General features: G+C 34.9%; 1 protein-coding gene across 1 annotated transcript in view; it reads left to right on the plus strand.

Moving 5' to 3' along the window:
* Window positions 1-16,331, plus strand: part of ROCK1 (Rho associated coiled-coil containing protein kinase 1) — a 78,530-nt gene that overhangs the window by 58,379 nt on the left and 3,820 nt on the right. Inside the window, exons 20-28 of the mRNA XM_017738254.1 lie at window positions 89-273; window positions 1,001-1,070; window positions 2,481-2,575; window positions 3,821-3,986; window positions 5,500-5,593; window positions 5,948-6,036; window positions 6,365-6,553; window positions 7,082-7,247; window positions 13,681-13,751. Coding sequence (XP_017593743.1) covers window positions 89-273; window positions 1,001-1,070; window positions 2,481-2,575; window positions 3,821-3,986; window positions 5,500-5,593; window positions 5,948-6,036; window positions 6,365-6,553; window positions 7,082-7,247; window positions 13,681-13,751 — 1,125 coding nt within the window. The remainder of the gene's footprint in view (window positions 1-88; window positions 274-1,000; window positions 1,071-2,480; window positions 2,576-3,820; window positions 3,987-5,499; window positions 5,594-5,947; window positions 6,037-6,364; window positions 6,554-7,081; window positions 7,248-13,680; window positions 13,752-16,331) is intronic.

Raw genomic sequence — 16,331 nt, forward strand, 5'->3', positions numbered from 1 at the left:
TATAAAATAATCCATATATGAAACCTCTTCAGCCACATGCAATTGCTTATTTAGCAAAGGCTCCTAAACTGAAATGTTTCTCATTTAGGTAAAGAATCTGACACTTAAGCTAGAACAAGAGACAAATAAGCGAATAATGGCACAGAATGAATTAAAGGCACAAGCTTTTGAAGCTGATAACTTGAAGGGTTCTGAGAAGCAGCTGAAACAGGAAATCAATACATTGTTGGAAGCAAAGAGATTACTGGAATTTGAGTTGGCTCAACTTGCAAAGTAAGTAAAAACCTGAAGTAAAATGGAAAAAATTGCTTAATTTTACATGTACTATTTTGCCTGTTTCTGCTAGTGAATAAAGTTCTCTGGTGCATAGGCATTTTTTCCTAAACTAAAAGAGTATTTTTAGCTTCATGTTATGATTCCTATGTAGCTGCATGTTATGATTTCTATGTAGCCTTCAGTGTTGGAATATTTTTGTTATGAGCTATGAGTCAGAACAGTTCTTGGCTCACCATTCTATGTTAAGGCACACACATATATATCTGTGTGTATATATGTGTATGTGTGTGTATACATATATATATGCCTCTTTTATTTGAGTGACTTCTTTATGGATTGACTCCAGTGCTACTTACTAAATCATATGGGACTTTTAGTACATGGGAGTCAGTAGTTCCCTTTAAGTGCCTAATTAATTTTCTTAAGGTTTCTTGAACTGACATTTTTCATTAATTAGACTTCTATCATATATTCCTTCAGCTGACTTGATGTTTCTCCATCTAGAGTACTTCTTGGCTTCTAAATTACATACTGAAACAATCATCATTTTAGAATAAGAACTGTATTAAATGAGAATTTTAGGATGCAGCAAACTGTTGCTCTTTGTGAAATAATATTTATGCAAATGGAAGATCATTGTAGGATGCTGTCCCGGGTAGAAATTGTCTTAGTCTTTTGTTAGTACCTGACTTTTAAAATGTTTCCCTTTTTTATTCCTTCAAAGACAGTACAGGGGAAATGAAGGTCAGATGCGTGAACTTCAGGATCAGCTTGAAGCTGAGCAGTATTTTTCGGTAAGACTTGTAAGGAATTGCATCTGCTACATTTTGATGTAAAATCATTTAACAGTGAATAGTTGTAACTAAAATTGTTTTAATGTAAGTAACAGCCTGGCATAAGCCAGCAATTCAGAAAATCCTGCTTGAAATACAAATAAGGAACAAAGCATTAGAGAGCATTAGATGGTGTATCTAAAATGTTGCTTTGTTGTTTGTCAAAACTTACATTACACTGAGTAACTCTTACCTGAATTATTCATCAGAGTTGTTCCTATCTTGAGGTTGGAAAGGGGAAATTTTTCTGATATAATTTGAGACTTTGTAGAGAGTTCAGAATCTCCAAACCTACTGGAAAATACTCCATGCTGTTGATCTACCATACATACATTTAAGAAGCATAGATCCAGTAGCATTCTGCATATATTCCTTTTTCTAAAAAGATACCTTCTCTTCACCTGAATCCCTGAAGAACCTTACTGGGTACTCCAGGTAAACAAAATGTGTATTTCATTAGATGTAATGCGATCTGTTTCGTCTCTGTGAAAAGAAACAATAGCATGAGATTCTCTGTAACAACTGAAGTTCAAATACATTTGTGAATATGGACAGACTCATTTCACTTTGGGAAATAGTTTTAAATTTGGTTTTTCCTGGGAGAGGCAATAAAAATTTTTATGTTTACTAAACTGCATATGATTGTCATTTCATTATCTGTTACAGGGGCTTTTTGTGCATTTTTCCATGACATACTGCTAATAAGAAGATGCAGAGCATTGTGTTTCTCAGTTTTTTCTTTTTTCACTAACTTGTAGTTTAAATAAGACATTCATAATTCAGTCTGAATATTTAGAAAAAGTAGTTTACTGTAGAAGTTCAAATTTTAACTTTCAGAATTGCAGGTGATGTTAATAGCAATATAGTAATTAAAACCAGAAGTAATTCACAGAATTCATTCACATAAATCAGGCCTCAGCTGAATCACTTACTAAGAGAAAGTTTGTGCAGAAAAAACTTAAGCTTCTAAGAGAAAAGATACATGGGCACCAAGAGAAAGCAACAGGTGAAAGCACAGAATGGTGTTAGGCTTGTTAGACAAACATTTTGAGACAGTGATGCTTCAAGAGGATGCAGTTTTGTCCTGTTGTGTCCAGGAGACCTGCTCTGCTGTGTCACAGTGCCTAGTTTCTCTTTTGCTGCAGGTGTATTTGTGCAGCTGTGTAGGAAAACAGATTAGAAAATTGAAAAGTAATTTGGTCATCAGTTCTCTACCCAGCAGAAACTGGAAAGAAGCATCAGGGAGAGGCAGTAATGGCAGTATTGGCATGTGTTGGGGTTTGACAAATTCAGACTACCTAGGCTGAAAACAAGGAAGAATTTCACTATGGAATTTGAGTAATGATTTCTTTTTTATGCTTTCTTTTACAGACACTTTACAAAACTCAGGTTAAGGAACTGAAAGAGGAGATTGATGAAAAGAATAAAGAAACACAAAGAAAAATGCAGGAGTTGCAAAATGAAAAGTATGCCCATTATGTTTCTCACATACACTTAAGTTTTTCCGTGGAATATTGTCTCAGTCGTGAATACTTTGAATCAGATTTAAAATGTTTTAATTCCTTCAGAAAAAGGCCTCAAAAGTGTTCTGTAGCACACCTCGTAAATGGCAGATACATAAGATGTTACCTATACTGACACTCAAAGTCAAATTTGCTTTGGACATTGTAATGCCTGTAAGAAGAATAATGACTTCTCTGAGAATTTAGTAAGATTCAATAATTTGAAAAAACATTCTAATTTGCGGTAATCATATCACTTACCAACTTCTTTAATTTGATTATATTACCCTGATAATTACTTAATATATTTCTATGTCAGTAAAATAATTTGAGAAAAAGGTAACGAAAAGTCTTTGCATTTGAAATTTAGTATATTTCTGATTACAGCAACAATTGTTATTTTAACAACCATTAATTGTGATGTACTATTTTCTAAGTTATTTAAGAAGAAAAAAATTTTAAGCTTTTTAAGGTTTTTCCAATTTCTTAATTTATTTCGTAAGCTGAAGAAGCAGACTGTAGCCTCATGCATGAAGTACAATTTTTTCTAAAGTCTGTGTCTCTTGTTCTGCTTCAGCATCAGCATTGAAAAACTGAGGTTATGTACAGTGTTCTTTTTGTACAGCATTTTGGTGGGCTAAGAAAGGGAGAAAGAAAAGATATTGTGCTAATAAATATGGTGTAGGAGGAAAATACACGTGTTTCTGCAAAGTTGTTCAGAAGTGGTAACCAACATAAAAAAAATGGGGAGGGAAGAGAAGGTAGCCAAGACTTCCCTTATTCTTCTTGGGGTTAATTATTTATTTTCTTACTTCTTTTTATAGATTCTCTGTATTCTATTCCCTCACTATTCTCTGCAATCTTATGTTCATCATAAATGTTTCTCACTTGGATATAACTATGGGAATTGTGATAATGGGCAAATGTGGGTTAAGTATCTTTTGATGGGACCACTCTGTACGTGTAATTCAATTTTATTTTCTGTTCCTAAAAGGGAGGAGAATTGAAATGCTAATGAAATAGTGAGCTTGCTGCTGTAGCTTGTGTGGACCATCAAAAGATGCAAGTGTACAGAATGAAGTTTTATAACTCTTGCTTTTCTTAAGAAACTAAGATAATGGCCATTAGCTGAGTGATATAATTTGGGTTTGATAGTCTTAATGAAAATTTGGAATGTTTTGCATAGGCATCTTAATGTCCTTTTTACAGAGAAGCACTCGCTACCCAGCTGGATTTAGCTGAAACCAAAGCTGAGTCGGAACGGTTGGCACGGGCACTCGCTGAAGAACAGTATTATGAACTGAATCAGGAAAGCAAAAAAGCTGCATCAAGGCACAGGCAAGAATTGACTGATAAGGACATCATCATAAGAAGGGTAAATTAACTGTTATCAATACCTGTATAAATCCCTTCCAACTGGAAACAGAAATTCATAGCTTTAATTTATAAAGTCTTGTTGTGATAGTAAGTGATAATTAATTAAATATCTTAAGTTTTGGGCTCATTGGAACCTTAAACATTTAATTTCATCGTGTGACCTCCCTAAAAAGCAGAATTCATTAATCTGAGGTGAAGCCAGAAAGAAAATCAAGTGAATGTCTATGATTCAGTTATTAAGCCTTTTGTATTTACTTCTTGTCATTGCCAAGTGTATTACTGAAATCTTGTAGCTTTGTGGAGCAGTGTATTAGAGACTCTTACTGAAAAGTAACTTAGTCTTTAAAAAAAAAAACAAACCCACTTCAGAGTCACAAAAACCCACAAGCCAAAACTCAAACTGTAATTTTTGAATACGCTTTATCGCATAACTTTTGAGTGTTGGTAGGAGCTTGATAAATGTCTTTAACTGGCAAGTCTCAAATAGGATGCCATATGTAGCATAGTTATTTTATCATTGTTGTTTTTCCCATTTAGCATCAGCTATGCATGTTTTCTTAAAAAATCCTGGGGGTGTAAAGCTCCAGATGTAACTGAACTTGGCTCAGTTGCTCTAAGCTTTCTGTTAGTGCTACCATGGATATTCCATCCCTGTGTAAAAATAGTGCAAATAGTGTTTGTTTCATGAATTTGCTTTTATAAGCTTGAGATCTCCATAATACCACCATTTCTTAAGCACCATTTAGAAGACTATTTCTGTGGCATCAAAGGAATACCTTCTTGCCAGTATCTTCCTTGGTTTCATATATTCTGATAATTTTGTCAGACAGCTTTATACACAGGCATTTGCATAGGCTTCAAACAAAAACTTCGTTCAGGAATACAGTTATGTCTGGTTTTTCATATATATTTGTTAAATGATCCTGGCTGTGGCAGTGAACATACTCGCATATTCAGTGTCGTGGTTTTCTTTCCCTTTTCTTTTTTTTGCAAGCTCTGTACATATTTACCTATTTCTGCATTGTCTTAGACCAGATTTGGTTTTATTTTTATCCTGACTTTAATGATTTATGACAATTATTTAGCAGTAAATGCCTTGTATCTACTCTAGCCTTTAATGCTGTAGTTCTGTCACCTGTCAGCTACTTTTCTGTCTGGATTCAAGGTATCAGACCTCTTCATATTAGTTTTTCTAAAGTACAGCAAATTAATTGAAAATTTCCACATTCCATGACTGACAGTCTAACTTAAGTTGATTTTCAATTATATACTACAGTGTTGTCAGTTCTGCAATGATTTTTTTTTTTTTCCGGGACAGGTGTATTTTGAGCTTTATGGTAAATCAAAACAGCACAGAAAAATAGTAGCATTTTTTAAAAGTTCACATAGGTAGAAGGTGTTCTAAGTAAATGGTTGTTAGAGAATTAAGGGTATTTAAAATAATAGTACTATAAATATTTTTAGAATTTATGCCAAGTTCTTTATTTTACAATGTGTTTCTTTTCATGTAGCTGGAAGAAACTAATAACACTTTAACCAAAGATGTTGATTTAATAACAAAGGAAAATACAGAGATCAGTGAAAAATTTAAGAAACAAGAAGAAGGTATGTCATGTGTGGAGTTTTAATTGATTTGTTCTGAAGCACAATTGAATTTGAAGCATATGTGGAGAAATGGGAAGTGGAAGAAGACATTGCTGTTTATCTTCCATATTATTTTGGGCTTGATATTGGCTTTAGTATTTAATTTTTGTGCCTTTCTGATATATCCTTCTGGTAATTTTCTGTCATTGCAGTAGCGTTAAACTGGTAACCTTTGTCTTTGCAAACTGTATTGTGCTCAAAAAGGGAAACAATAGGAAAACAGAATGGAAAAAAATATGCACTTATAGAAGTAATTAGGTTTAAAAATATTTACTTTGTACTAAAATACCTCAAAGTTGAATATTATTTTAACAGATTACAAAATGAAAAAAGAGGAGGAAATCAATAATATTAGAATGCATTATGAGAAGAGCATAAACACTGAAAGAACTCTGAAGACACAGGTACAACGTTTCATGCAATTTAATAGCAATAATTACTTTGCAGTAACAGAAGTATTTCAGGTTTATTGCTTTTGTGAACTAACTCTTAGTTTCTTTGAAATTAAGCTTGTATTAACCATGATGTACACTATGCATGGTTAAATTTACAGTTGAAAGAATAAGTTTTGATGCTGTGTACTTTTTCAGTATTACTTTGATTGTGAGAGCCATTTATTTTGGTGAAGGGGTTTTTTTTTTATCAAATCCCGTAACTAGAGGAACTGAGAAGTTTTGTGTGAAACATGCTGCATATATCATTTTTCTTACTGGTTCTGTTTTTTCTTAACAGGCTGTTAACAAACTGGCTGAGATAATGAATCGGAAAGATTTTAAAATAGACAGAAAGAAAGCTAACATGCAAGATTTGAGGAAGAAGGAGAAGGAAAACCGAAAGCTTCAATTAGAACTTAATCAAGAAAAAGAGAAATTCAATCAGATGGTAGTGAAATACCAAAAGGAGCTCAATGAAATGCAAGCGGTAAAATAATTTAATTTTTTTATCACATTGTGGAATCATCTCCAAAGGGAAAATGTATAGTTCCTAATGTACTTGAAAACAAATTAGTTTTCACATGTTCTAGGCTAAACAGGAGTTTAGTGAAGCAGAGAATTTGACAAGTGTGCAACTGTGCTTGTTCTCATTCATTTCCCCTAAATTCTTGACTGTGGAATTTACTGATATATTACAAAGATTAAAAACCTGAATACTATCTAACAGGCAGGAAACTGTCTGTTCATTTCACTGGTAGATGGTCTCCTTTTCATAACAAATGGTAATTTAGTAGATGAATCTGACTGTCTCATGCGTGAATACATCACTGGATCTTTGATATTTAACATTTTTTCTTCCAAAGCTAAACAAAAGTTTTTACTGTAATAGTTTATTTCAATTCTATCAAAAGTACCTACATGTATTAAAAAAATAGTAATGAGTTTTGTTTTCAAAATATTTGGCTGCTGTACTTTTGGTAACACAGTAACTATGCATGTGTGTATATAAATACAGCAACTAGCAGAAGAATCTACGTACAGGAACGAGCTCCAGATGCAGCTGGATAGTAAAGAGAGTGACATAGAGCAACTACGAAGGAAAATTATGGACCTCCAGCAAGGAATGGATTCTACCAGTGTTGCCAGCCTTCCAACAGATGAAACAGATGGAAATCTTTCAGGTAAGAGAAAAGCACATTTGAACTACTTGTCCCTGTTGCTTACATGTAGTTTTGGAAGGTATTGTTTCCAAACAAGTTACTGCTTCTTAAAAATCTTCTGACTGTCTAATTCTATATCTCCACTTCCTTTGTTTGTTTGGGGTTTTTTTTTCAGACCTTGGTAGCTTATATTTAAGTCTTAGTTTTTTCTCACATCATACTTCCCACTGTATGGCATTAGCATAGTTTATATGCACATTTGTAGAATGAGTATCTTTACATCTCTTGTTTTTCAAATACAGTGAATACAATGTGCAGTATTTGGTGAACAGAAAACAGGGCCAACATGTCTACAACATCACAGTTGTGTTTTAGATCTTGAATGCAAAATTGCCTTGATCTTGTCTTTTCTTACTCAGTCATGTAGCAGCTCTGTGACAACTGGCAATATTTGCTGATGTGAAAAATAATTGTAGGAGTTTCCATAATGAATTTGTGGTTGTATGGTACTCTGATTTAGCGGATTAAAATAAGAACAAATAATACAGTGTAGCCAGCCATTTGCATGTGTCAGTACCAGGCACTGTACTTTGAGACCCACTGTTAGACTCATTAGTTATTTACCTCTCCCTTTCCCCTGTGTTTGAAAAGTGTGATCAGTTACTACTTTCACATGATCCGCTTCTGCATCTTTCAGTACAGGGGAAAAAAAAAGTTCAGTGGTAATCAGGTGTGCTGCTTCTGCATCTCTCAGTACAGGGAAAAAAAAAGTTCAGTGGTAATCAGGTGTGCTTGACAATTTCCATACGTCATAGCTAGGTATATCTTTTTTTACTACAGTTAAGTAATTTTTATAATTAATTGTGAATTTTTTAGGAAGTTTTTGATAAGTCTGAATTTTATTGTAGAAAAATATTTTTAAACATACAAAACCAGAGTACTCTTTTGGGTGTTTTATGACTTTAGTGGATGAGCAGTCAGATAAAAGTAAATAGAATAATTTTAGATGTCTCTTTTCCTGTTAATGCACTTCATGCTGCTCAAATTGCCACAATCTAGAGTTTTTCCAGAAGTCTTAGAGTGATTGGAATTTCAGGTAGGTTATCAGTTTTAGTACATGTTTTGATGTAGTTACTCCTTTCTGTGTCTGTTTTTGTTTCCTGTCTTCCCCTAGTGTATTTTTAGATCTTTATTTTTAGTTAATACTTTAATGAATTTCATTTTAGAATAGATTTTTGTTCAGATAATGGTATAGTCTTTTCCTTCACAACTTCCATTTCGTTCAAGAAGCCTTTTGCACTCTGGAGTTTCATCTGGAAATTGCCATCTTGTAAAGATTTTGTCTTTTGACAACATCTTCAAGGCAAACTTCCACTGGAAATTCTTAGAACTATTATACTGGTTAAGGAACTTTTTTTTTTTTTTTGCTGTCACTTGCTAGGAGCTCCTTCTGGTATTTCTGAAATATCAGTACTTTCCAGGAGTTTTTGTCTTAGATAGTCATTCTCAGTGTATTCCATTTATTTAACAGGGATAAAAAAGAAATCAGAGGGATTTTGCTTATTAAAGTGGTTTTTTTTCTCCCCTCAAATTACAATTTGGGATGAAGCCTTATGTTTTTAAGTGTCTCCTAATTGAAGAAGACCGTGGTTTGTAATTTTGGTAGAAAATTTCTGAACTCTTTTAAATTGAGAGCTTTAGGGTTTTTTTTCAACAACAAAACAGGCCAGATTTTGTCTCCTCAAAGGAGTAGTTTTGAACTTCCTCGCTTTCTATCTCATCCATTTTCATTTAATGGCTGCTGTGTATTACATGGAAAATACAAATGCTTCCATCTGAGCATAGATACCTTACTTATTTTTTTCTTCAGGGCAGTAGTGTGTCAATATGAGCCATTGTGTCTCAGATCTTGAAAGGACTGGAGGAGAAAGTTCTTTCTTTGTCTGTCTCATTAAGGAAGGTTATTTTCAGTTTTACCTCTGGAGATGTGTGTAGTCAGGCTTTTGGCTGCACGACCTGTTGCTTCAGTTTTGAGGCAGAAATTTCAGTCTGTGCAAGATCTTTTCAAGTCAGCTGTTAATTTCCATTGTTAATTAGAACATCACAGTTACTGGAAGTTCTGGTGTTCTTGGGTGAGGTATCTACTTGTTATCCCTCAACTATTTCTTTTTTGCTAGCCTTTCATTTCTCTTCTCTTTTTTGCCCTTTTCTCTACACATGCCTCTGATTTTTACTGCAGTTGTGCTGCTGGTTTTACTGTGTGATACAGGTAGGACCTCCGATACATATTATTAGGACTTCTCTAGATTTAGATCATGTCCCTACTTACTGCCTTTTTCTTTTTTTTTGAATTAGTTTCTGGGTTGATCAGAATCTGAATAAGAAGCGATTTGGTAATTAAGAGAGTAAGTGACATTAGTATAGTCAGATTTCACACACTTGTGAAAGAGCCAAGCAGAGGGCAAAAAAGGAGTGCAGTAGCGTTATAAAGACAAGAAAAAATCCAGACTTCTGAGTAGAAATAGCCCATGCCACAGAAAGAGGAAATTATCCAGCACATAGTTACTTTCCTGCAAACCAAGTAATTAGATTACAAAACAGAAGGTGACATATTACAGCAGCTCATTTGTTGCAGTTTTGTTATATGATGTTGATCGTCTTCAATTGTGTGCCAAGTTCCCATCAATTCCATAGCCCAAACTTGGCCATTCCTTCAGAGCACCTTGAATAGCATCTTGTTTAAGAGCTGGATGTGAGGAGTAGTCAGTGGGATTCTCCAGCTGGTGCACCAGTTCTTAAGGCAAAGAGACTCCTTAAAAAATTTTCAGCAAATAAATGGTTGAATTTTATAAGTAATTATAGTATGATTTATTCATTTTCCTGTCATGATAAAAACATCACCAGAGGAAAAAATGAAGATACAAAATAATATACACGTGTAAAAGAATGATTCCATGGTCACAGATCTGGCAATAGGCAGTCTTTGGTTTAATTGAGGAGAAAAATCAGTAAAAAGAATTTTTATACTCATAAAATTTTAACGAAAAAAATACTCTATTTAGAGGTAGACACAGAGAACTCATGTGGTAGCACACTTTACAGCTGCATTTCACTTGGAGGTGTTTTTTGTCTGTTATTGACCTAAATACTCCCTCAAATTCTGGTAGATCCTAGGGTAACTTACACTCTCCCAAGGTGGGGATTGGCCCCTTTAGACAATCCAGGCTATTCTCAGGCTTTAATCATTATGTGGATGAAGGTTTTTCCTTGTATTGAATTCTAGGCATGTTTTGTAACTCTCACTCCTGATTATTGATTCAGATAGCAGCTCAGTTGGTGTCCCCAGTGTTAATAGAGTCCTTGCTGAAACAGCTGAGATACTTGCTTTTTAATGATGCCTTTGGAATGCCTCTTCCTCCTGGCTGGACTTAGGGAGTCTTTATACTTGCATGATTGTAAACAGAATTCTTCTTTGCCAAGACAGACCATAATCGGGAACTTGAGGGGTTTTTTTCTCCTAATGGTTACAGGGCACTTAACCTGTTGTGAATTGCTTCTTTTCATCTGATTGGCAAGATCATTTAAGCAATTCAGCTGTCCTACAGGTTTAACTGCAGCACATATTTTACAGCATATGCTGTAAATCGTGTTTTGCCCAAAGATACGGTGGAATAATAAATGTGAAGCATTTCAGCCAGCAGTTTTATTGGACTCAGACAGGACTTCCTGTGGTACCTGCAAGTAGCCTGAATAAACCCCAAAGCAAGTTCCAGTCAAAAATCCTTAGTGAAATCCACATGAAATTATAGTAAGACAGTCTGAAGAAGGAAGTAATCAAGTTGGAACACTGGAAAGAGTTAGCAAGGTAGTATCTCCAGGTTTTTGGTTGCTGTGGAAGACTCTTAGGAGTAGGAATTCTTGAACATTAGAAAGAGATGCTCTGCTGTTCATGAAAGCACCCATATTTCTTAGCTCCAGAAAAACAAAAGGTCTCATAAATCAGTACAGTCATGGTTGCCTTGTGTGATTGAAGTCTTACTGTTAGAACTCTTATCATACTGAATCCCTATGAATCCTGGTAGTGTGGATACTAGCCATGGAGATGTTTACAATGCAAATCTACATTTAAAATATATTCAGAGAGAACTATAAGATCTGTAGCCTTTATGGAATTCTTTCTTCATATCCTATTCAGATCCAGCTAGCTGTCAGATATTTTTGAGGCCTATCTTGGATTTTCTGGATTGCAAATATGAGGTATCAATTCTGGGATTCTTTCCAAAATACAGGGAAGTTGCAGGCAATAGTTTTGAGCCTACTTTTAAAGACAGGAATGGAAGATTCTTTTTCATAGCCTAGATAGCCCATATTTTCTTAATTACTTAATCAGAACACTCATAAATATTATTCTTCTGGATCAAATATTTGTGAAATGGCCAGATGAGCATTTGCAGTTGTGCTATGTAACTCCGCCAAGGGAAATTAAACTGCACTATAAATATTACTTGAGAGGAACCTTTGTGGCAAGGTTGGAATGAAAGAGCTCATCTACCCTTTTAAGAGTACATTTGGTTCCAGGCAAATCTAAGCTTTGTTGAAAAGGAGTACGTTTGGAAACTGTTACTTTCAACTGCAAGATGTTATTCACAGGTCAGAAATAGTCTCTCATTCAAACAGAATTTGCTCCCTAAAATAGATTTGTAGGAGACAGAAAAGAATGTCAACTGATTAATTTGAAATACCTCATTTGCTTCCTACTTCTTTTGAAATTGTTTTCAGAACGTGCTGAAATAGAAGGGAACCTAGAAAAATTCCTACTGTCTCTATAAGTGTCTCTTAAAATTCATCGTCATTGGATCTTTCCAGATTTTCAAATGCCACTATTTCAACACATGCATATTTCTTTTTTTTGAACAAGTCATCCTTCCTGTGTTCCTTTTGAACTGCAGTCACCCATACTTTGTTCTTTATTAGCAATTCATCACTTTGTTTTGCAATGGAAACTTGAGTTTTAGGATGTTTCTATAATTTCTAAAAATGGAAGAATCTTCTCTTAATGTAAAAATTAATCAAAGTATTCAAAACAAGGTAAGCATTATCTGTGACGCCTGTAGACATGGAGGAAGTAGGTTTTCTTTCCCAAAGCTACCGAGTATCAAGAATTGAGGAGAGTCTGGAGTAGGGATGGGGAGGGTGGAGACCCCTACCTTCCAATCCCCATAGTTACTATGCAGATGCGAGAAGGCAGGGAGGCACAAATTTCCTTCGTTTTTCTGGGAAGTTTTCTTATTGGAATTAGTTCTGCTAACATGCTTTATTTCCAATTGATTTCAGTAGTTCAGTGATCCCCAGTGTTTTGATTCTCTTCCATGTGGAGAAATGTTAGGAAATTATTCCATATTTCTAAGTGTTGTAGTTTCTAAATATTGTATCCTGTAAGGCTAATGTGGGAAGAGCTTTTACGTGCCCCATTTGAATGACTTGCTAGGCTGTCAGTCTCTTTGTAATTCTACATAGCAAAGTACATGGACAATAACTTTTATACATTTGAATGCATTTCAGAGCTTGCTGGGATACACCTCATATAGAGTTACTCCTGAAGGACAAAAGGAACCACTAGCTCCTTAGGACATAAATAGTTGTGCAGAGTGTTTCAGAAAATTTTAACTTAATGTTTTTGAAGTTTTCAGTGCTACTATTATCTGGCTTCATAATTTTCAATTTTAGAAACCACTCTCAGTTAGCTGGATGGGCTTTTTAAATCAACAGTCCACGTTAGGCAGAATGCTAATTTTCTTGTGGCCCTTCTTTGTATCATGTTAAATTATTTCAGTAGTTTCATGGTGGGAAAATATGATACTACATTTCTCTTTGGAGAATTTTTCACTGAAAATTTGAGTAAAACACTTGTCTCTTATTCTTTATATCTAGTTGATTCTTCCTGCATTCCTTATTTAATTTTCTCCTATGCTTATCTTCTGTGAGTAATGGGACACCCATGTAGCTTTGCTTGCTCTTGTGCTCTCTCTCCCTTTTTTGTTTCCCATGGAAAATATTGATCTGATTTGTTTATACAGCCCCTCTGAATGTTAAATTATGTTTACATTGAAAATCTCTTAATTTAAACTGTAACATATTTTCAAAGCAAAGTTTTTCCTGCCTGGCTCTTTGCAAACTATTTACATACAGTGTTAGATGTTGGCATCAAGGAAAACGGCTTTACTTTTATTGTGCAGTAACTGTGTAATCAGATGTTGGCTTGTGATGCAGCATGAATTAAATGCTTATACCTTCATTTTATTTAGCTGTGCTTTTTATTCTGCTTTGCTGAATAGGTAATTGCCCATTACTGCATGTAGTACATCTTCCTTTCTAGTAGTAGTTTGCTTTTGTGCTATTCTGCTTTATTATTACAAATACACAAAATTATTAAATATGCATTTTTTAAAACCAGAATCAAGACTTGAAGGTTGGCTTTCAGTACCAAACAAAGGAAATATAAAGCGGCATGGCTGGAAGAAACAGGTACAAACATCTTTTTTTTCTTTCTTCCTCAATTTCCTTGGAAAGGTTTTTAGGCACGTGGTGAATTGGTTTTACAACTCATATTTAAGAAACAAACAAAATAATTAAGAGTAATTTACTGTATGTACATTATTGAAGGAAAAAAACCCAAGAAAATTCAAGTTCAGTATGAAATCTTTAGTAATGACATTGTGCAAATTTACAACAGGGGAGGAAATGGTTTACAGTGAGCATCTTGGAACCATTAAAAATCGCATTTCTTCTTTGAGTTACTTCTTTATAATTCTGTTACGGAAAAAGAACCTCTTTGTGCAACTTGGCACCAGAGAGTAGGGAACACCACACTTAAATGTTCTGAAGGTCATGGAAGAGTGCATCACACTGTATCTTGCCACACATGATTTCCAAGGATGTTTCTGTCTCCCTTACCTTTAAAATGATCTGTTTCTCTTGAAAAGAACTAGTTTACTCTCAGAAACTGGATCTCTGTGCTGGAACTCCCACTCCAAACAAAGCAGTATTGTTTTTCCTCTGCAAAGGTTATGGTCTGGTTCTTTGAAATGTCAAATTGAGGTACTTAAGAACCAGTTTCTGATTATCTTTTCTGGGTTTTCAGTTCCCCCCTTTGAACATCTTCTAGTACAACTAAATACAAAAGTGAACATGGTCTCTAGAATTTTTTAAATTTTAAAAGCCATTTGTATGAAACAGTTTATTTTCCTCCTTCTTCCTTATAATCAAAGACTGCTACTGGGAATTACTGAGTTATTCATGACACTTTTGAAGTAACTTTCTCATTCCTGTTGAAAGGTATTTCTTAAATGTTCCTGTTTACATTCACATTCTACAACAGTTAGAAGTGGTTCCTATAAAATTTAAAGGAGAAGGGATTCACTCCTGTCAAAGAAGCACTTAAGTGTTTGTATTGGGCCTTTAGCTGCTGAGCTCCTTCTTTGAAGTACTGCTATTTTCAGTGGGCTTACATGGCCTTTTTTATACACTCCAAATGTTTTGAGTTCCAGACCTGCCTATTTTTACGTCAATATCAGACCTTGGTGATTTGTCTGTAAGTTAAAACCACCACCTATTCTGGCTTGCTGGGAGTGAGTGTTAAGTTCTGCCCTATTTCAGCTAATGGCCAGTCACCTTCCCCCCTCCCCTTTGGGTAAGGGAAGAACAAAATCAGAATTTATGGGTTGACTTAACAATTTACTGAAAGCACAAAGCAAGACTAAGACAAGCACAATAAAACCAGCAATATTAATAGCAAAAGTATACAGAAGGAGCAGGTGTTTTGCCCACAAAAAAGGTGTTCACCATCAGGAGCAAAACCAAATGGTGGATGCTTCCTGTAGATCTGTTTGATAGCTAAAGCTGCTTGACTCCTCTTGTTATAGAATTGACCATGCCTGGGCACGAATCATGTAGCTTTGTTCTGTTCTGGATTATGTAAAATACTGTGTCATTTTCCTGTCAGAATACTTCAGCAGCCTTTTATGGTTGTCTTTTAAAAATGGAGATTACTTTTGTGTTCTCTGATAATTGAAGTTTTAAACTCCTGATAAATGCAGCTTCTTCAGTGAAAGACTATCAGAATTTCTTTAGGCATGCCCAGTATAGGCATATTTACTTACCTCAAGATATTTTAGGCAGTTAATCCATTCACACTTTCCTAGTTTGAATATGGTCACACTTTGGAGAAATTTGAGCTGCAGATGGATGGCTCAGTCATGAAATAAATTGTGCTGATAAGGTTCCTTAACTAGGTTCGTATCAGTGAGACACAGTTGTGAGGGACCATGTTCACTTACATGTGCATTCTGTTGGCTGAACTGTACTGCAGCTGAAACAGGCTGGCACGTAGTCAGTTTCCTCATGTGCTTCTCATCCCAAAACTGAAAGTGCAGGAGAATTTGGAAGGTGGGAGGTATGCAACCTCAAATACAAGCATGCCCAGATTAATTTAGAGAAAAAGCAAAATTACACTAGCAATTGGATTGGTGCCTGAGTTGTTACAACTTGAGCTGCTGCATTTCTGACTCAAATGTCGGTAACACTGATGTTTTTGTTTTTGTCCCATGGCCTCTGAGTTATTTAGCTTAAGTTAGAAAGGGGTGAGTGTGGAAAACATATTTGAGAATAAACACTTCAGTTATACCTAAAACTAACACTAAAATAGGTTAGCTATATTTTTATCTGGAGCTTAATTTCATCCCAAGTGAAGTTGGTAAAATATCCTTCAAAAACCACTGTAGAACAGAACTACTGTCAGAAGATTTTTTTTATATGTTCACAACAGGATATTGAGGCTGTTGTACATAACTCTTTTTGGTCACATTTAGTTGTTTTTTCACCAAGGCTTATATACAGTGTGATAACTGAATTCCTTTGCAGTCAGAATTTGCATTTGTGATAGTTGTCATCTTAAGGGCTTCCTTTTATCTTTGAAAGGCAGAGGTGCACACTTCAAAGATGGAAGAGGCATTCGCTTTCTGTTGGAGTGGATAAAGGAATTGAAGCACAGTCTTTCTTCAATAGGAAGAATCACAGGAGGCTCACACTATTACAGCTTAGTACTTA

Source organism: Corvus brachyrhynchos, unplaced genomic scaffold, assembly GCF_000691975.1.
Source record: "Corvus brachyrhynchos isolate BGI_N302 unplaced genomic scaffold, ASM69197v1 scaffold106, whole genome shotgun sequence".
Lineage (NCBI taxonomy): Eukaryota > Metazoa > Chordata > Aves > Passeriformes > Corvidae > Corvus > Corvus brachyrhynchos.